The following is a 22,787-nucleotide window of genomic DNA, read 5'->3' on the forward strand; positions in this document are numbered from 1 at the left end:
GGCAACACACCATGCGAGACTCCCGATCCGGCTTGCAATGGATACTATCTGTCCCCCTAATTATAGAATCCTCTATAACCACTACTTGTCTATTAGCTCCCCTCTCTTGAATGGCCTTCTGCACCATGGTGCCGTGGTCAGCTGGCTCATCCTGTCCAGAGCCCTTTTCCTCATCCGAACAGGGAACAAGAATCTTGTACCTGTTGGACAAGGTCAAGGGCCGAGGCTCCTCCACTCCTGAACTCCGGTTCCCCCTACCTGCCTCACTTACAGTCACACTCTTTTGTGCCTGATCACTCGCTGAATGTGAATTACTTAATCTCCCAGGTGTGACTGCCTCCTGAAACAAAGCATCCAGGTAACTCTCCCCCTCCCGGATGTGCCGCAGTGTTTGAAGCTCAGATTCCAGATCATCAACTCTGATCCGGAGTTCTTCCAGCACTTGCTGCAGATGTGGTCACTGCCGTTCACAATGGGATCAGCCAGCTCCCACATCATAGGCTGGGGCTGATTTCCTGGAGCGCTGGAAGCTGAGGGGTGACCTTTTGTAGAGGTTTATAAAACCACAAGGGGCATCGATAGGGTATATAGACAAAGTCTTTTCCCTGGGGTGAGGGAGTCCAGAACTAGAGGGTGTAGGCTTAGGGTGAGAGGGGAAAGATATAAAAGGGACCTTTTCTACCAGAGGGTGGTGCATGTGTGGAATGAGCTGCCAGAGGAAGTGGTGGAGGGTAGTACAATTGCAACATTTAAAAGGCATCTGGATGGGTATATGAATAGGAAGGGTTCAGAGGGATATGGGTGGGGTGCTGGGAAATGGGACTAGATTGGGTTGGGACATCTGGTCAGCATGGACGGGTTGGACCAAAGGGTCTGTTTCCATGTTGTACATCTTTATGACTCTGAGTCTATGACAAGCTTTGGCAAGCATGGTGAGCCCAGTACGGAGCTGTTTAACAGCCAACAAATTGCAGCTGACATGCTTTAGTCTTACTTGGGTTCAGGTCACATCGTGGGGAATGCTCCGATGAGCTGCTGGAGGGTTTAGAGGCTGTTTATTGACTGCGGAAAGGCAGAAAACAGTATTATATCACAGAGGTATAGAGGGCAGGAGTTACAATGCCATCTGCTCTCCATGTGAGCAGGAGGTGCTGGACTGAGAAGACAATGGGGGGAATGTCTACATGTGGAAGAAGTACAGTTTGAATTTGAGCAGCAAAAAGGGCAAAGCCATGGGATGTAACAGTTAAAGAAAGATGAAAGGACCAATTACACAAGAAACGATGTTAGAATCTTACTGTCGAGGATGTAATAGAAATGCACCTAGGGTCCAGGTATCTCCTCTGTGGAGGAGGTGAAGAAAATGCTAAGAAGAGTAAATAACTGGGGGAGTTCACCTTGGAGAGATACTCACCCCTCTTCTTGAACTTCAGCGATTAAGTCCTGGCTGAGTAAAGCCATGTGCAACCATCTCAACTCAACCCAAATTAAGATCCTTAACTCATCACTTAAAGGTCCTTCTTATTGTGGGCCCAATTTTCTACTTTCTCAGCAGATGAGAGAAGTGGTTGGTTTTCCAACTGGGGAACTAGGGTGACCGGCTTGTTGGCAGGAGTGGAACTGCCCCATTTGCCCCCAGTCTGGGTCAGGGTGAAACAGGGATAGAGCCTCCAACAGAATATCTCGGACCTCCAATGTCATTGGCATCTGATTGACCTGTAGTTTCTGGCGAGGTGGATCTTTAGTATCGAAACTCTTGATTTGCCAACGGCTCACTAGGGAGCTCTTCAGTGTCTAGTATTTGATCGTGGAGAGCTTACTTGCTGCTGGGTGTGGCGAATCAGCCACCCTAAGGTTGCCCATCCCCTCACTACATACATGGAGCACCAGATCACGGCCCTGGAAAGCAGTATATAATAAATACTCCATATCATAAAGAAAAGATCATATTTGATAAATGTAAACAGAAAAAGTGAACCATGGTAATGCAGCACATGGAATGTACATGAAATTTCAAACACCTTTGATAAGGTCAGCTCAGAATGATGTTGGAGGCAGGGGACAAACAAGGAAATGGATCATAACCTGCAACACAACACAAATCAGAGCATCGAGGGTCAAGGTACTTGCTCCAGTTTGTGGGAATGGAGCTCCATTGGAATCCGTGTTGGGATTTGAGGGTAGGGATAGTAGTCAGGGTCTTGGAGCTGTTCCTGTTTCAGTACCCCTTATCCTGACATCCTCACACCCCCTCATTCACTCTTCCCCTAACATTTTTCTGGTGCCCAGAATAGTCACTATGGCATCAAACTGTTTCCTATGGGTTAAGCAAAACCTCATGTCTTGTACTTTATGCCCCTATTTATAAAGCCCAGCAGAAGCTCAGCTTTCAATATAGAGCATTTTCCAATGGCCATATAGTTATTATTCCAGCACAATTGGGAGGTTGCATCTGGCTCTACGGAATCCCCATTGTAGCACGCTCCAAAGGAAAGACCTGGGAAATTTACTTAATTTCAAGTGAAATTAAGTAAGATAGTGACATAGGAGTTAGACTATTAAATGCATTGTCTAAATCCTAAGTATCTATTACTGATCCCATACTTAGCCCAATGACACTTTCCCAATTCATTTGCACCTCCCAGTCTCAGTCTCTCCCCTTCTTCTCAGTGCCAATATGACACTCCAACACACTCACAGACACACAAATCCATACCTGCACACCCACATTCACACTCACTCTCACACCAACACAGATGCATGCACATGCACACCCACCTACTTACCTACCAGCCCAGTTTCACCTGTACCATGGCCAATGTCTCATTTACGGCCCCCCCCCCCCCACCAACTTGGACTATCCTTCACCGTCGCATAACATACCTTGCTGCATTGCGCCCTGACACCTTACCTGTTTGACATTGGCCCCCTCCCCAGGCACTCCACATACCCAGCTCTCTACCCACCTGGCGCCTTATCCTCTCTACCCACCTGGCACCAACCCTCCCAGTACCTAACACCACACTTAACTAATGTACTTCTGGTTTGATAGCAGTTATCAAAATGGCTGTAACTGTCAGGACCTTTCCAGTTCAGGCTATGGCAGTTGATTGTTGTGAAAGATTCTACGCTCTGAAAGAACTCTCAGAATGGAAATACAGGTTTTAGTTTCTGGGGGAGTCCTGAGTGGAGTCTCATCTCAGAAGAGTGGAGCTCCCTGCTGTCTTAATGACAAGGAGCCGGAGTGTGAATCCAAGTGAGATTGGCAATGCTGGGAAAAGCCAGCCTTTTGTTCTTATATTATGCAAACTGTCTGCTTTTCCGAATGTAGTCCTTTGCAATATTCAGACAGTAACATCCAGAAGAACCAAAGCTCAGTAAGCACTGCAGACAAGAACCCTTCATACAAACGCGAAGATGTTGAAATAACAATGGTATACTCTATTGGCACATGACTTGTGGCTTCACTCCAAAGTTTAAAAATGGCAAAGCCTTCCAGTAAATTAGCACCAACCAAATTACTTGCAATAATATACTATTTATGTCCCCATTAGTGGACTTTATTAACAGAAACCTCACACTTTGCATTGAGTGATAAATAATTTTTCGTTTTAAATGGAAACTAACCACATTTATAAATGCCAGGCATGAAGCATATGATGGGAAAGCTGTTGATGCTGTAACTTGGTAATATGAACAGAAAATGCTGGAAATACTAAGCAGGTCAGGCAGCATCTGTGGAGAGAAAAACAAACAATGTTTGAGATCCACAATCTTCAACAGTTCTGATGAAGGGTCACTGGCCATGCTGCCAGATATCCTGAGCATTTTCAGCACTTCCCATTCTGTTGGAGTAAAAATAACCCCATTGGCCAGCTGTCCGAAATTCCGTCAGCCCAGCGTACTCTCCGTGTCCGGTTTGCCCCATCAAACATGAATTACAAAATAAACTTAAGGTATTTGGGAATCAAAATGTACAAATTACAGAGTCAAAAAAAAAGTCACAGCAATTAAGTCATAATGATAAACGGAATAATTGATTTTTAAAAAACCCACTAAAAAGTGCTTAGTGGTACATCTAACTAATCTTTAATTTGCCGTTCTTTCTTTTGAGTGTTAGAGAGAGACAGTAAGCTCCCAGACTTGGTCATCAGGAAGGGAAAGGGGTTAAGTCTGATTTCTTACTGGTGTTTGACTAACTTTGTCAGGTTCGGTGGTGTAATGTTCACTACCAGGTGAAACATGTTTCCTCGCTGGATCTTGCCAAATGAATTGTATTAATTGATGTTTTAGCCATTGTGACAAGGATCACATTAGATGTCGTTTCCCCCGCCCAACCCATTTTTGCATGCATCATTCCTGGAACAACACACAGCCCATTATAAGATTCTGAATTGACTGGCACTCCTGGCACTGATGCTAAATTAAAAGGGCCACACAAGTCCCATCTCTCTGAAGCTATCCTGCACATTGACCCTGGGAATGGTAAATGGGCAGGAATTGGCACTCCACTTTGGGAGATCATGGAGGATAGTATGGTGCCCACGTGGGACTTGTTGTTTCCCCAGGCCCAGCAGTAGAGGCCATGACAGCAGATCACACCAGCACGGTCTCAGGCTCTCATCCAGGTTAGAGTAGTTTCAGACATCTGCAGGAATGTCCAGCACGGGACTGAGGCATTACAAGGCAGGGACGCTGCTAGCTTCCAGGTAGGCTGAGTGAGTGAGAGCTATGATAACATGAAAAGATCCCAGCGATACAGCTTGGTGCAGTACGGGGGGGTGGGGGTGTGGTGGGGGGAGGGGGTGTTCCTAAGCACACAGTGTCCTTGCTGCATGGTACAATGGGAACTACCAGGGCAGCCCGAGGTGGCAAGTCAAGTTGTAAATGACTTAAGCTCATGAGTCAAAAGTACAGTGTCAACATTTGAGTGTTACAGGATGTTTGCAGCAAAATGCAGGATGTTAAACATGTTAAATGGGCATGTAAATGGACATTGAAATTCTATATAGAGACAAAACATAGACATGTGAGGGTATATTTTGAGGGGGAAAATATGAGAGGGGTTACTCAATCCTTGGAAAATGAGGCTTAAGTTGGGAAAAGGGACAGTTTCAAAAACCATTACAATTAGTAATGCTGGCTGGGAAAGTCATTGGAAAATCAAATGAAGCACCAGGGCTCATTTCTAGTGGAATGGATTGAAAAATGAAACCTTATTTTCTTAATCAATCCCTCGGAATCAAGGCTGACTTGTTTCACTTTGATTTGATGGTTTCTGACATGCCGGATAAATTCAGTGTGTGAATTGTAGACTGTCCACATGCAGTTCACATGATGCTTGAAGGGTTGGGTAAATAAATTGTTTGGAGGTTTGTGTACATCCCCCAAAACATCTCAGCTTTGCCTTGGCCCAACACCCGCACAGTTTCTGATGTGTTGATGTCTGCCCTAATAGACCTTGTGTATTTCTGTCCATCACAAACCTGGGTTCTCCCAAGGGTATATTTGATCTCTTCAGTGATGCTTTGAGAGCATCCATTTCCATTGTCCTTCTGAGGTGCTCCCTGTGACTGAGTTCTAAGAGAGCCCTTACTTGGAGAGTCAGGCCTAGGAGTGACCTGTCCATCCAAAGGAGATAGCTTGAGTGAATGCTGTGGCACTGCTTGGGAAAAGATGCTTACTATGGATTGCTTTCCTCGTCATTCCATTTGGAGAATCTTGCAAAGACCCCCTTACACAAAATGGTGATAAGATCACAAAAGGAATGTCTTGCACAGTGCTGCTCCCCAAACTACAAAGAAAATCGCTGCATTTCATAACAGATGTACCTTTCAGGATCACAGGACGTTCCAAAGTGCTTTAGTCAGGACATCACTTTTGAAGTGTAGTCATTTCATAATTGGGGAAACATGGCTGCCAATTTGTGCACCGCAAACTCCCACAAGCAGCCATCTGAGTTGACCGGATAACGGGATACATTTTTTGATCTCTGGATTGTCAGAGTTTGGATGTGTGACTGAAAATCCCCATTGGGATCCTTCAGAAGTCCTGATCCAGATACACATGGAAACTGCCTGTGAAGTTTCAAATTCCAGCAGACAATTCCTCACTCCCTGGTGCCCTCTGCAAATGACTCTGAACTACATTTGGAGACCAGGAACAGTTTCACGGAGTGTACTGGTACGATTACCCAGGAAGTTACATTAAAACCTGGTCTGACACTTTGGTAATTCTACAACTGGCTCCCTATTTAATCACCTTCCTCACTCACTAACTGCTCCTTCACAACCTATGAACCCTGAACCCCAACTAACCCCTGACCTGACCACCCCCACAATACATCCTGGTCGACTCCCAAACCATCCTGACTACATCCCCTGATTTGACAGGCCATCCACCTGACTACTCCCCCAATCTGACCACCTGATTGTTCACCCAACTACCCCCCGACTCAGGTACCACTCACCCATTCATTCATCCTATCCATCTACCCACCTTACCTACTCACCCATCCTATCCACTTACCCACAATCCACCTCACCTACCTAAACATGCATGCCCCCACCTGTTCACCAGCATTCAAAGACTGTACCTTTATACTGACCACAATGGCTGTGTTGTGCTAAGAAGATACCCTGAAATACTTATGGAAATATTGACATTTTAATTGCAACATACGATTTTATTTTTAAAATGGGCATACAGACAAAAGATGACTGCGAACACAAATGCAGTGGCTGTTGAGAGAGAGAGAGAGAGACAATCTAGAATGTCACACCTGAGTGGTGTCAAGGTAGCTTCAAAGGGATGTACTGTAAGCTGAACTGTAATCACTTGTGAACTATCTCAGACAATGCACATGATAGGAGAAAAGAGAGCCATCTGCACAAGAGATAAATTTTGTGTCCCGTCCTCTCAAGAATACTCAAGTAGAAGGGTTATTAGTGGTTCAAGCTGGTCTGTGTGTGTTAGTAGAAGAAGACAGGCAATGCAGAGCTGTTCATATGGAATGCCTAAATTTAGGGAGAAGACCCACAGTTGACGCTTTAAGTGCTTGATGGTCACTTTCTATTGCAGGCATTCTCCAGTATTGCTCCCACATGGCCCTCACTGGCACTCAAACCAGTGGGTAAGGCCCTGACTCAGTGCAGATCCTTTAAGGCGCAGGTGACTTCTGTTGTTCAGCTACCAAAAAATACAACTCCGATTTCTCCAAAATGTGCAACTGTGATTTCTCCAAAATATATAACACCGATTTCTCCAATTTGGATTCCATTTTCCATTTTCATGGCCATTCTACAACTTTGTTAATGTCTCCTTGTATTTTGTTACAATCTCACAGATAGCATCTGATTCAAATGGATTTTAGCTTCACAGAGTCCAGCAATGCTATTTCGATTTTAATTGCTCCTTCTAAAAGCTCCTCCTTTTGGCTCTCTGACAATTTTTGTATAATTCAATATTTTGAACTTAAGACGCTATGTAAATGCAGGTTATGTTCTCATTTGTCAGAATGGAAGTATGCAGAGCTGGCATATTGGTAGTGTCAGTACAGAAATATTTACTGATTTTTTTTTGTGTTACTATGTAAAACTGGAACTGATTTCCCCCTTGGGATAATCTAAGCTGACACACCATCTGCTGTCAGAGTGCCGGCTGTCAAACACCAGCTCACACTGACTTCAGCTTTTATTAGGAGCACAGTCCCTCTCCTTCATACAACCACCTACTGCCTCCCCTCACCCCCTACTGAGAGAACAGCCCCTTGTGAACAAAGCTGTGAGATTGTGTCTTGTTAGGTTTATTTAGCTTTAAAGGCAATGAATGTTCTGTTCAAAATTGCATCAACCAGCTGTGTCTCATGGATGTCTCAGAGACATTTCCTTTGATCTGTATTTTGGTCTGTGTGCAGTGCTAATTAATGTGGCTGGTTGAAATGCAAATACCTGTCATCAGATTATTTTAAAAACATTTAAAATATTTGCCTGTGTCTTTAGTAGGTTGAATTTCTAGTATGATCTTATTACTCTTTGAGACTGTAAAACATCTGATCTAATATTTTTGGTTTTATTGATATGGAAGTCCAATTTTTTCATTTATAAATTAACTGGTTGGAATAAAGAACCCTTGATCTCTAACTAGCAGAGTTAGCAAATATGGTTTATTTCGACTGGTTGATATTGACACAGTCAGTCGGGAAACCACCTTCAAGACAGCTTAAATATTTCACAAAAGATAGAAATTAAAAATTATCTTTACTCTGTGTTCTAAAAAATGTTGTTAAAGCATTAAGATCTTTGTCGTCTAGTTTCTATCAAAGGACCGCTGTAGTTTGTTGGTCCTTTTACAAAAAGTTTGAAAAGGATAAGTTTACTCTCTCAAGCAGGACAGGTTTGTTCTTAGCTCTGCATTTGAAATGAGAGGAGATGCAATGGGGATGTGTTAACATGAATAAAAAAACATAAGAAATAGGAGCCTGAATCGGCCATTCAGCCCCTTAAGCCTTGCCTAATATTCAATAAGATCACAACTGACCTGTCTCGGACTTCAGTTCCTCTTTTAGTGCCAGTTCCTTAGTATTTCAAAAAAAACTATCAACCTCCACTTTAAATAGTGAGCTCGCCTGCAATCTCTCTGGGGCCAACAATTCCAGACATTTACTAAGCTTTTGGAGAAGAAATTCCTTCGCATCTCTGTTTTAAATGAGTACCCCCTAATAACTATGCCCCCTAGATTGGAATTCCTGCGTCCAGTGGAAACATCTTCTCAACATTTACCCTGTTAAGCCTCCTTAGAATCTTCTATGTTTCAATAGGATCACCCCTCATTCTTCTAAAGTATAATGAGAAAAGGCCTAACCCATTTTGCTTTTCTTGATAAGTCAACACATTCATCCCAGGAATCAGCCGAGTGAACCTCTTTTGAACCACCTCCAATGCCTCCTGATTCTTCCTATCAAAGTGCAAGACCTCACTCCTTGCAACAGTTTAGTCCATCCGGCAAATTTTTGCCTACTCAATCAAGCTATGTATATCCCTGGTCAATTGTTTATGTCCTTTTCAGAGCATACCCTATTTTTGTCATGTCAGCAAATTTATGTGCCTTACACTCCATCCTGTCCTCCAAGTCTTTAAATTAGATAGTAACTATTTGAGGCCATGGAACTGATCCCTGTGGCACTCCACTAGTTACAAATTTCCAGCCTAAAAATTATCCATTAATCCTGACTCTGTCTTTCATGTGTTAACCAATCCTCAATCCATACTAATACATTATCCACAGTACTGTGAGCTCCTATCATGTGCAATAATCCTTTATGTGGCACCTTATCGAGTGCCTTCTGGAATTCTAAATACATAACATCTACCGGTTCCCCTCCATAAACCCTGATTGTTATACCTTCAAAGTACTACCGCAAGCTTTTTAAACGTGATTTCCTTTTCACCAAACCATCTTGACTCTGTTTGCTTTTTCTAAATATCCTGCTCCTTCTTCATTAAGAATTTTCCCAATGACAGGCTAACTAGCTGTTCGTTTTCTCCTTTCTGCCTCCCTGCATTTTTGAACAAGAGCTTCACATTAATAGTTTTCTAATCCCTCGGAAACCTCCCCGGAATCTGGAATATTTTGAGCAATGTCTCCACTATCTCTGCAGCCACTTCCTGTGACAAATCTTGGATGGGGGCTATCAGAGTTCTTGTGTTTTGGCTTCCTTTCTTCCCATTCATTTGTCAAATACTTTGTTACTCATCATTGAGACTGTGACAGGATCTTTCTCTTATTGGCACCTTCCTTAACATCTTTTGGATGTATATCGTGACCTCCACCATGAAGACCAAATGCAATATATTGATTTAAATTACCCACCACCATTTCCCATTATTAATTATTCATTTCCATCCTCTCAGGTCCCAAACTTACTTGAGCTACTCTACTTCATTGTTTTTATGTTTTTGCCAATTTACTAACATCATGAATTGTATCCTTCTTTATAGTCACCTGCTGCTGGCTCCTAAGAGCAAAGTCCCAATCCTGTGGCCTACCACTCGTTTTTGCCAGTCTGTTTGTCTTAGTTTTTGATACTCTCCTTAACTGCCTTAGTCAACCAAAAGTGGTTCATCCTTTTCCAGTCCCTTGCATCCAAAACAAACCTTTGCTGAGCAAACTGAAATATTTGCTGAAATGTCTGTCACTGACAGTCCCCTTTGCCTGTAGACAGTTCTTTTCTCACCCTCCATAGTTGCCCTTATTTAAGTTGAAGTCACTGGTCTGAGACCTGATTTGCTCACCCTCTGATTACATTTGAAGTTCTGCAATGTTACCCCAGAGGATCTGTAACTACAACATCTCTTATTAATTTTAAAAAAAAATTCATTTATGAAATGAGGGTGTTGCTGGCCATTTAATGCCCATCCTGAATTGCCCAGAGAGCAGGTAAGAATCAACCACATTGCTGTGGCTCTGGACCCACATGTAGACCAGTTATCATAAAATTATAGAATCTCTACAGTGTGGAAGTAGGCAATTCGGCCCATCAAGTCCACACCAACCCTCTGAAAAGCATCCCACCTAGGAATGTGCAGGCTGGTTGGATTAGCCATGGGAAATGGGGGGTTACGGGGATAGGTCTGGGTGGGATGCTCTTTGGACAGTCAGTGCAGACTTGACAGGCTGAATCAATTCTTTTTGCACTGTAAGGATTGTACCATCATCCATGTAATCTGGGCCACACCAGGAGGAAGAACCTTATACCTGTTAGACAAGGGCACTGGCTAAGGCTCCTCAAAAATTTAAATTCTCAATCTCCATACACCCAATTACACCATTCTGTCAGTGACCACAAGCTGAATTTAATATAATTAATCTAAGGGGTATGACTACAACATTGTCTCGGTTTTTCTCCCCGTCCCTGATTATATTGCAGTGTCCACAGCTCAGGCTCCAACTCATCAACTGTGAGCCAGAGTTCCTTGATGGCCAACACTTGCTGTATTTGTGGTTACTATGGATCACACTAGCATCCAGCAGCTCCCACACACTACAATCGCAACACATCAACTGCTCAGCCCTCTCTATTCTACTTTATTAATTGAATTGTTAAATGTATAATTTTGTTTACTTCCTGCTGATTTAAACTGCTTGGCCAATCAAAACATACACAGGAAATATTCACCAGCCACCTCCCTGTTTTCCTGTGATGTCATATTGTTACTGCAAAGTTATCTCTGTCTGTCCAAATTCTGTGAGCACAAGGGGTGGGGCTTATTTATGAAAACTTGGTATAACTGTTAGGAAAGGTGCTAAATTTAAGAAAAAGAGGATGCTCTTTAGAAGGTCTCAACTCCAATGTCCCTTTTCCTTTCCCGACCATTTGACTCTTCCTCCTGTAACCTCCGCTTTTTATCATCTGACTTTGCTGTAATACTTCACACTGGCAGTCAGTTTCTTTGTCTGACTCCTTGCCCTGGTAGAAATGTGTCTGTGAGATACACTAGTCTAACTTATCCAGCTAATGCAGATAAGTCTGATTGATTTAACAATGTTTTGTCTTAGAATCATAGAATCATAGAATCCCTACAGTGTGGAAACAGGCCATTAGGCCCAAAAAATGACCCTCCGCAGAGTAACTCACCCTACCCTATTACTCTGCATTTAGCCCTGACTAATGCACTAATCTCCACATTCCTGAATACCATGGGCAATTTAGCATGGCCAATTCACCTAGGCTGCACATCTTTGGACTGTGGGAGGAAACCGGAGCACCCGGAGGAAACCCACGCAGACACGGGGAGAATGTGCAATCTCCACACAGACAGTCACTCAAGGCGGAAATCAAAGCTGTGAGGCAGCAGTGCTAACCACTGAGCCATTGTGTCGCCCATCTTGGGTTGCAGTTTCCTAGGGGTTAATAAAGCCCTTCGTGAGTGAAAATGACATCGCCTGCTGACTATTCTTGATCACCTGGCAATTGAATGGCACAAACATTTCAAGAGGCAACCTGTGCTTAAGGGAAGTGACAGAGAAGTCATGCAGACACAAAGCATGCACAGTTTTGCCAAATTTCTGATGCATTGCATGTCAAACTGATGACATATTATTGCAAGGCAGGATGTGTTACTGGAGCAAGTCCATTATAAGCTGGCAATTTAGCAATTTTTAATATAAACAACATTTGTTATGTGCTCTTAACATCCCTGACAAGTCTTTCCTCCTTATTGTTCAGCTGGTGGTCTACAGGAAATTGCCACAAAGTTTGACAACCAGAGTGTGATGTATGGATTCTGCAGTATCAAGGATTCTGGTTCTGGCCTGCCGAAATATGTCCTCATAAACTGGGTATGTAAACAATCCCTTCCTTCACGGTCTTGCTGCGGTGTTTTAATAGATGCAAAACCTGCACAATTGAAACCATCTTTACCAAGATCCAGAAGGGTATACTGGCACATATTTTAGTTTACCAGTTACAGAATCTAATCAATGCCTTCCCCTCCAATCCTTTGTCATCTCCTGGCTTCATTACTGTTTACTTGCTGCCAGCATTCTGTGTGAACTATTTATTAACATCAACCCATTCAAATTTCTACTGCACATGTTATTTCCCTATCCAACCCCATCTCATCCATTGGCTCTGTGCTTGCATTGACTTCTAATCCTTCGTGAGATCACATTTAAAATTCTTACTTTTGTGTTCTTCTTGTTGTATATCTATAACCTTTTACATCGCTGCATCATCAATACCCAGCAACAACTCCCTGGTACCCCTCCCCTGCCTCCAACCGCTCAAATCTCTATTCCTCTGACTTGGAAGTCTTCTCTTACCCTCTCTCTTTTCATGCCAGCTTTGATCAGCATGCTTTCATGCTTTTAAGTCCTCTTTAAAACTCGCTTATTACCAGGTTTCTCCACACTTTCAGATTACCCTTCAGAAAGCCTCTGTACTTTTGGCTTGGAGTAAATTTTGTCTTTCCCTTATACCTCTATGAATCACTATTTGCCATTTTAGGTTATAAGTATGCTACGTAAATGCAAATTGTTCAGTAGATGAACGTGTTTGTTCAGCATGTTGAGCTGAAATATGTAATTTATATTTTTGACTATTTCTCCTGCCTTCATTCTGTGTGGTTCATTATGTGCTTCATATTGGAGTAAAGGGTCCTTTTATGTCGGGTCAAGGACATAATTATCCTGCCCTCAAGCATTGAAACTCATGTGATGTACTTGGCAGGGAATAGGAAGGTTCTCTTATTTCCGGAGGCTCTCACTTGGTGTGGGTTAACAGTAGCATAGTTCAGAACCCTGTGAGATCATTAGGACCGTTCTTGACCTTCGTCAGTGCCACTGCGATTAATTATTTCCGGAGAAAATCTTTAAACAGAGTCTGCCACTGTCGATGGCAATGCGATAAGCACATAAAAGATTGGGATTTAAAAGTTACCATTCGATAGATTTGGCACTGATTGTACTTGAAGCAGCGTTCAGTGTGTCCCCTGCTATGGGAAAATGTGCAATTCAATCTTTATGCATAAACTTATGGAGAAAGTGAGGACTGCAGCTGCTGGAGATCAGAGTCAAGAGTGTGGTGCTGGAAAAGCACAGCAGGTCAGGCAGCATCCGAGGAGCAGGTGAGTCAACATTTCAGTATAAGCCCTTCATCAGGAAGCCCGAAATGTCGATTCTCTTGCTCCTCGGATGCTGCCTGACCTGCTGTGCTTTTCCAGCACCATACTCTCAACACAGTAACTTATGGACCTGTCAGTAGTGTATGGTTCTAAAGTATTTCTCGGTCTATATTCTCACTGAACACAGTAACATTTTTCAGCAGTTTTCACCTGTTTTTTACGTTGTGTTTCAAGTTTCTGTATGTCATTAACTCTCTCTTGTAGACCCGAGTATGTATGCAATCAACTTCCACATAGTCATAGAGATGTACACCATGGAAACAAACCCTTCAGTCCAACTCGTCCATGCCGACCAGATATCCTAACCTAATCTAGTCCCATTTGCCAGCAATTGCACAATATCCCTCTAAACCCTTCCTATAGATATATCCATCCAGATGTCTTTTAAATGTTGTAATTGTACCAGCCTCCACCACTTCCCCTGGCAGCTCATTCCATACACGCACCACCCTCTGTGTGAAAAAGCTGCCCCTTTGGTTCCTTTTACATTATTCCCCTCTCACTCTAAACCTATGCCCTCTAGTTCTGAACTCCCCCACCCCAGGGAAAAGATCTTGTCTATTTACCCTATCCATCCCCTCATGATTTTATAAACCTCTATAAGGTCACCCCTCAGCCTTTGACTTCCAGGGAAAACAGGCCCAGCCTGTTCAGCCTCTCCCTGTAGCTCAAACTCTCCAACCCTGCCAACATCCTTGTAAATCTTTTCTGAACCCTTTCAAGTTTCTCAACATCTTTCTGATAGGAAGGAGACCAGAATTCCAAAATTGGCCTATACAGCAGCAACATGACCTCCCAACTCCTATACTCAATGGTCTGTCCAATAAAAGAAAGCATAACATCTTTAGAAATATTAATTTGAAACCATCCCCAAAATAATACCTGAGAATTGAAACTGACAGTGTAGAGATTTATAAGAAGGAGCCTATGTCCTAACACTCAAATGTATACGCTCCTAATTCTGCAATTACATCAATCAAGTGGAATTGAATAAGAATTACAGTATCCTCTTTTTTTATTAATTACTTTATTTATTAGCATTTAATTCTTTCTGTCCATTTATCGTTCTAATAATGAGCACTTTGCTGAAATGAGATCTGAAGTTGGCCCAGCAGTCCCCTCAGATTTGTTAGTGAGCACAAAAATGATTTTCCTTTTCCAAAGAACTGCTTCCCTACACCAATCAAATCTGAGTAACTGCTTCAGTCCCATCATAAGGATAAACACTTATTTATCTTCCCAATTCGCATATGGATGCGAAGAACTGATCTTCTCGTACAATCTCAAAGATAAGCCACAATGCAGCTCCTGCCCCCTGCAGCGGTATGAAGAGATGCTCCTTGTACAATTTCAAAAACAAACCCTCTTTTGACCAGATATCCTAAGTAAAGTTAGACCTACCTGCCTGCACTTGGCCCATATCCCTGTAAGCCCTTCCTATTCATGTACTCATCCAGATGCCTTTAAATGTTGTAATTGTATCAGCTTCCACCACTTTCTCTGGCAGCAGATTCCACATACACACCACCCTCTGGGTGAAAACGTTGCCCCTTAGGTCCCTTTTAAACAAATTGGACCGAAGGTCTGTTACGTGCAGTACATCTCTATAATGAATTGAACTCGTGCAAGTTATTTTTAAAAAGTGTTTTTAAGTGTAATTGGGGTGAGAAAAGTCCCAGAGATTAACTCCTTTTAATCAATGTATGAAGTTATGAATTTTGGTTAAAGCAGAATTTGAGAGATCCTTGTATTTTTTCTTATTTAGGTTGGTGAAGATGTCGATGATATTCGAAAATGTACATGTGCTAGTCATGTGCCAACAATTGCAGACTTCTTTCAGGTAAACATGTTTCTGCTGGTACTTTAGACCATCCTTCTCCATTACATAAAAATACATGTCCCAGGTTCAGCTTGGTCATTGGCATTGGACTTGCCAGACCAGTGAAAGTACACTGCTCCCAAATTTCTAAGTTTAGCCACTATAGTATTTTGCTGCTGTATTTTGGATAGATCAAATTATGTTCACCAATTGCCCCACACTCCGTTGCTTAATCAGCCCCTTGAGTCTGAAGAAATTTTTTGCACTCCAGGAGTAAAATGATTGAATAGTGAAGTGTATAAATCCCTCACTTATTCTGATCTTTGGTACAATCTACCAGATGTAATCCTAGCCATCATCATGAGGTGAAATTGCTGTTCAATAACTAAAAGACTTCAGTTTCTTCTGATACAGCAATGGTTGGCCAATTTAAAATGTATTTATTTAAACACCAGGAACTCTTACAGCCAAAGTTTGGTCAATTTAAGTTAGCTACTGGTCAGAGCAGTAATAGGACATCCAGTTCTGGTCGCCCTATTATAAGAAAAATGTGGATGCTTTGGAGAGGGTTCAGAGGAGGTTTACCAGGATGCTGCCTGGACTGGAGGGCTTATCTTATGAGGAGAGGTTGACTGAGCTCGGACTTTTTTCATTGGAGAAAAGGAGGAGAAGAGGGGACCTGATTGAGGTATACAAGATAATGAGAGGCGTAGATAGAGTCGATAGCCAGAGACTATTTCCCAGGGCAGAAATGATTAACACGAGGGGTCATAGTTTTAAGCTGGTTGGGGATGTCAGAGACGGGTTCTTTACACAGAGAGTTGTGAGAGCATGGAATGCTTTGCCAGCAGCACTTGTGGAGGCAGGGTCATTGGGGACATTTAAGAGACTCCTGGACATGCATATGGTCACAGAAATTTGAGGGTGCGTACATGAGGATCAGTGGTCGGCACAACATCATGGGCTGAAGGGCCTGTTCTGTGCTGTACTGTTCTATGTTCTAATTGGTGTCACCGGCCAGGAATTGGCTTGTTGAAGAATTGTTACAGATATGATGGTGCAGAATCAGCTATGGTTTCAGATCGTACACACAGTGCAGTGATCGTCACAGAATTGCATCAATATAGATGTCAAGATTCAATTGCAATTGTTTTCTACTGTAGCTCACTGATGCTTGCAGACTAAGGTGTACATTTGAAGGATGACTACATGGTAAAGTGTATGAGGGTATCTGGCATTCTACAGAAAGGAATCAACACAATTACTACAGGACGGAGAAAAGGAAATGAAAATAGGGGAATGAGGGTTTTTTGAAAATCCTTGTAAAAGCTTCAAACCATTGTACGTAATATGAACCTTGTCTTGCCCTTCACTCTCTGCTGTGCTCCAAACAGGGCGCAAATGTAATTGTGAATGCCAGCAGTCCCGAGGATGTAGACTCAACTGCTATTCGTCAGAAGCTGACCAATGGCACGATGCATATTTCAAGCCCAGTTTTGCGCCGACTCCACCTAAAAGAAGACGATGACTTACTGGGTCCAGTGGTGAGTAAAGGACAAAGACATAGATTCTCATTGCAGAGGGCAGAGAACGGAGCTGGTGGTTTTCAGAGCTGATACCCATCTGTAAAGGAAATTAATCAAAGTTAAGATGTAAATGTGGGTGAAGCCATGATTGGCACGATGATGGAGTGACAGGGGGCTGGGTGAAGTTGAGGCTGAGGCTCCCACTTTTCAGAGACAGACAGTCCTACATCTAAGAACTGTCACTGAGCCAACAGCGCTGCCGTGAATGGTGGCCACTGAAGAGACTGCCGCTGTTCCCAGACTTATATAAGGAAGGGAGTGAGGTCGACACATGAAGGCAGTTTGGGAGGAATGGTGATCTGCAGGCCCTTTCTGCTGGGGCCTGTCCATGGAGCACAGGGAACCCAATCATGAGGCATCCCTTCCCAAAGTGTGCAGTCAGTTCACCATCATATACTTAACAGTTGGGCACTGTGCCATTCTAAAATACCAGTCAGTAGTAGAAAGAGGCCTTTGACTGTCCATCAATTATCCTCTTTTGTGCTTCAGTTGACCCATAGGCACACAGGCCTCTTGATTCCTATTATGCTGTCTGTAAGTTACCAGTAGAGGAGATTACAGTGTTCAGGGCTGATGGACACTGCCTCCCCCAGTCTCACACTTGTTTATACATTCCTTGTTTACCAGCTTGCTTCCAGTGCAAGTGGTAAAATTCAATTTATTCCCTCTTTGTACAGTCAGTGCAGGGCCTCTTGAGCTGTGTTTTATTTACTGTCTCTTTCTAATCCTTTATCTTTCCTACGAATTTGATCTTAAATATCCGTACCTAGGTACCTAAGTAGGCACTGCATTGCAGCAACTGTAAACGTTTCACTGTACTCGTTTGAGTACATGTGACTATAAAGCTAATTCAGTTCAATTCTAAAGGCACAAAACACCAGAACTGTGTTAATATTCATTTTTACCTGGCATAGAATTGCCATGTTTCAGCCTGAATTTAACTACAGAGTATGGAACAGCTTTAACCTTTCATTGTTAACCTCAACCATCCCTCTCCACTTTTGGGTACAATTGATTGATTCATTCTTCTGTGCTGTAAATAACAAAAAGGAGCTAGTCAGGAGTCCCACTGATTCCTACACTTCAGTTTTTTCTTGCCATACTAACGGATGTTTCTGATGTATATGTTCATGTGCAGGGCACGACATACCAGAAGACAAATGCTGCGATTGAAATGAAGCGAATCAACCGAGAATTGTTCTGGGCGCAGGCAAAGGTACAGCTCCTTACTGTCACCACTTCAGCAATCAATAGGTGACTTTGCCGACTGTGCAGGAATTTTAGTTCAGCAAAGGGCAATACAGAGGCTAAGTTATCCTCCCCCTACATAATGATCTTTCAGCAAAACATTCCACGTCTAAGGAATGCGAAAACGTCACTAGAATTCTAGTGACAGAGAATGATTAGAATCAGCAGTTTCCCTGACCTAGCCAGGATGGCAGGCATCAGCACAGAGGGACATGGGTTCCCACTCCACGGAATGGCACACGGCCCAGCCCAGGTTTCCTGCATGTGAGCTCAACCATGCAATCAGTCCTTTTCATGTATTTTAAAATTAAGGTCATTTTGAACAAAAACAGCAACAGCACAGACCACCAGTTAGCATCTGGGGATCCAACATTCCCTCTTTTGTTGTACAGTAAACTTTCTATTATCCAGCATCTGTGGACCAGGAGTGTGCTGATTGGTCAAATATTCCAGATAATCAATGTAAAACCACACACTAAGTAATAGAAACATAATGCGGGGTATACACATAACTGTTATACTTTATTTACAGCATGAATCACTTAAATAATAATGCAGCTTTGCCTTAAATAAAGCTTACCAACAGAGAGCCTCCTCACTCACACTCTCAGCTGACTACCCTGACATCGTGGTATTTGAGGAGAAATTGACTCAAAATTGAATCGACTGTTGATATTTCATGTAGCAATTTGTTTGAACAACAAGTATATTTACATTGAGGTAAATAAATGAAATAACCTGTAATAATTGGATGGAATAATGCGGGGTAAAAATAAGAGCTGCAGATGCTGGAAACCAGATTCTAGATTAGAGTGGTGTTAAAAGAGCACAGCAGTTCAGGCAGCATCCGAGGAGCAGGAAAATCGATATTTTGGGCAAAAGCACTTCATCAGGAATTGAGGATGGAATAATGCAGCAAACCTTCCAGTATTTGAGGGATATAATTTCATAGAATCCATAGATTCACTAATCTGTACAGTGTGGAAGCAGGCCATTCTGCCCATCGAGTCCACACTGACTCTCCAAGGAGCATCCCATCCAGACCTAACCCCCTACCCTATCCCCTTAACTCTGCATTTACCCTGGCTAAGTCACCTAACCCACACATCTCTGGACGCTATGGGGCAATATAGACTCACCAATCCACCTGACCTGCACATCTTTGGACTGTGGGAGGAAACCAGAGCACCTGGAGGAAACCCACGCAGACACGGGGAGAATGTGCAAACTCCACACAGGCAGTCGCCTGAGGCTGGAATGGGACCTGGGTTCCTGATGCTGTGAGGCAGCAGTGCTAACCACTGAGCTGGTTTCTGCTGGTTTATCAAGAGTGCTGGTTCATAAAGTGCCAGTTAAAACAAAGTTTGCTGTGCTTCAGTTTACTCTTCTCCCTTCGTTAGTAACAATTTCCTTAAGCACAAGAGAGAATCATAGGTTTACTTATCAACGGTATCACCACCCTTTCCTGGGAGTAAGTGTTAGATTGCAGCTGGATAATGGGGATGAGCAATTGATCATTTTAAATCTCATTGACTGCTGTGTGAGATATGCAGTCTATCTAAAGCACACTGTTACTATTTGGGAATCCCATGTTAAAATAGCAGTGGTTCCCAACCTTTTCAGTTTCAAGGCACGCTTGAATGCGACAAACACATCTTTCAGCTGAGTCATTTGCTCATAAAGATCACTTTTACTTGCACTTATGAAAGTCCACACTTGGACAAGCCCAAATCTCTGTGCATGCACTGTATTGGAAATCTCTCTGAATGCAGGGATCTGGAGGCTTGTGCATGTGCGGTTGATCAGAACATCTTGTGTCAGCAGCTGCCTTCACTAATAGACACTGAGGTTCTGGAAGAGATCGGCTTATGAACACAGCTTCAGCATGCCGCTAAAGTGTTGCTCCTTCCCAAGCCTTTCACCAGTATACTTCTCATCTTGACAAGGCGTACTGAGACAAGATTCTACAAAAGTCTCGATAGAGACTCTACAGACTCTAGATAAGACACACAGAAACTAATGTACTCGCCACCATACAATAGCTGGAATGATAGAAAAGATGTGTAGGAAAGGCAAAGTTACAGTGATCATGGGGGTTTCACTGTTCAGGTGGACTGGGAAAATCAGGTTGGTAGTGGTTCACAAGAAAAGGAATTGGTGGAATATCTGTGAGATGGCTTTTTGGAGCCGCTTTGGTGGAGCCCACTAGGAAACAGGTAAAAGAACAAAGAACAAAGAAAATTACAGCACAGCAACAGGCCCTTTGGCCCTCCAACCCTGCACCAATCCAGATGCTCTATCTAAACCTGCCGCCTATTTTCTAAGGATCTGTACCCCTCTGCTCCCTGCCCATTCATGTATCTGTCTAGATACATCTTAAATGACACTATCGTGCCCACCTCTACTACCTCTGCTGGCAACGTGTTCCAGGCACCCACTACTTTCTGTGTAAAGATATGCATATCTCCCTTAAACTTGTCCCCTCTCACCTTGAACTTGTGACCCCTAGTAACTGAGTCCCCCACTCTGGGGAAAAAGCTTCTTGCTATCCACCCTATCTATACCCCTCATGATTTTGTAGACCCCAATCAGGTCCCCATTCAACCTCTGTCTTTCTAATGAAAATAATCCCAGTCTACTCAACCTTTCTTCATAGCTAGCACCCTCCATTCAAGGCAACATCCTGGTGAACCTCCTCTGCACCCTCTCCAAAGCATCCACATCCTTTTGGTAATGTGGTGACCAGAACTGTACACAGTATTCCAAACATGGCTAAACCAAAGTCCTATGCAACTGTAACATGACCTGCCAATTCTTGTACTCAATATGTCATCTGATGAAGGAAAGCATGCCATATGACTTCTTGACCACTCTATAGACCTGCGTTGCCACTTTCAGGGAACAATGGACCTGAACACCCAGATCTCTCTGTACATCAGTTTTTGCCAGGGCTTTTCCATTTACCATTTTGTTCGCTCTTGAATTGGATCTTCCAAAATGTATCACCGCGCATTTGCCCAGATTGAACTCCATCTGCCATTCTCTGCCCAGCTCTCCAATCTATTTATATTCTGCCGTATTCTCTGACCGTCCCCTTCACTATCTGCTACTCCAACAATCTTAGTGTCATCTGAAAACCGGCTAATCAGACCATGTATACCTTCCTCCAAATCATTTATGTATGTCACAAACAACAGTGATCTCAGCCTGAATCCCTGTGGAACACCACTGGCCACAGGTCTCCATTTTGAGAAACTCCCTTCCACTACTACTCTCTGTCTCCTATTGCCCAGTCAGTTCTCTATCCATCTAGCTAGTACACCCTGAACCCCATGCTTCGCTTTTTCCATCAGCCTACCATGGGGAAACTTATCTAATGCCTTACTGAAGTCAATACTTGATTTAGTGTTGTACAAAGAAGCAGACTTGATAAGGCAGCTTAAGGTGAAGAAACCCTTAGGAGGCAGTGATCAAAATATGATCAAATTTGCTCTGCAGTTTGAGAGAGAGAAGATAGAATAAAGGCAACTACAGAGGCACGAGGGAGAAGTTGTCTAGAACTGACTGGGTGAAGAGCCTAGCAGGAAAGACAGTGGAACAGCAATGGCAGGAGTAATTCAGGAGACACAGCAGAGGTTCATCTCGAGGAAAAAGAAGCCTGGTACAGGGAGGATGAGGCAACCCTAGCTGACCAGGGAAGGCAGAGACTGCGTAAAAGTAGTGAAGAACAGTGGGAACCCAGACGATTGGGAAGCTTACAAAGACCAACAGAGGGCAACAAAAAAAGAAATAGGGAGAGAGCAGATTAAATCTCAGCATAAGCCAGCCAGTAATATAAAGGAAGACTGTAATACTTTCTTTAGATATAAGAAAATAGAGGCAAAAGTGAATATTAGGCTGCTGGAAAATGACACTGGAGAGATAGTAGTGGAGAACAAAGAAATGGCTGAGGAACTGAACAATTGCTTCACATCAGTCTCCACAGTGGAAGACATGAGTAATTTCCCAAACTTCAAGAGAGTGAGGGGGGCAGAGCTGAGTAAGGTGGCTATCATCAAGGAGAAGATAATAGAAAACCGAATGGCCTGAAGGTGGATAAATAACCTGGACCAGATGAACTACACCCCAGAGTTCTAAGGGGGATAGCTGAAGAGATAGTGGAAGCATTAGTGATAATCTTTAAGGAATCACTAGAGTCCGGGGGAGTCCCAGAGGACTGGAAAATCCTATTTAAAAAGGGAGTAAGACTGAAAATTATACTCCAATTAGCCTAACCTCAGTCGTGCGTAAGATCCTGGAGTCCTTCATGAAGGATGAGCTTTCTGAATACTTGGAAGTGTATGGTAAAATAGGGCAGAGTCAGCATGGTTTCATCAAGGATTGGTCATGCCTGACAAATTTGCTAGAACTTTTTGAGGAAGTAATGAGTAAATTCTCTTGTCAAGAGACAGA

The 22,787-nt window shown here is 43.0% G+C and overlaps 1 protein-coding gene across 4 annotated transcripts in view; it reads left to right on the forward strand.

The window, feature by feature from the left end:
* Positions 1-22,787, forward strand: part of LOC122556823 (drebrin-like) — a 213,175-nt gene that overhangs the window by 147,469 nt on the left and 42,919 nt on the right. For all 4 annotated transcript variants that reach the window (XM_043704031.1, XM_043704034.1, XM_043704032.1 and 1 more), the window contains exons 3-6: positions 12,227-12,339; positions 15,448-15,522; positions 16,896-17,045; positions 18,226-18,303. In XM_043704031.1, the coding sequence (XP_043559966.1) occupies positions 12,227-12,339; positions 15,448-15,522; positions 16,896-17,045; positions 18,226-18,303 (416 nt within the window). The remainder of the gene's footprint in view (positions 1-12,226; positions 12,340-15,447; positions 15,523-16,895; positions 17,046-18,225; positions 18,304-22,787) is intronic.

The sequence above is a fragment of the Chiloscyllium plagiosum genome, chromosome 14 (assembly GCF_004010195.1).
Source record: "Chiloscyllium plagiosum isolate BGI_BamShark_2017 chromosome 14, ASM401019v2, whole genome shotgun sequence".
Classification (NCBI taxonomy): domain Eukaryota; kingdom Metazoa; phylum Chordata; class Chondrichthyes; order Orectolobiformes; family Hemiscylliidae; genus Chiloscyllium; species Chiloscyllium plagiosum.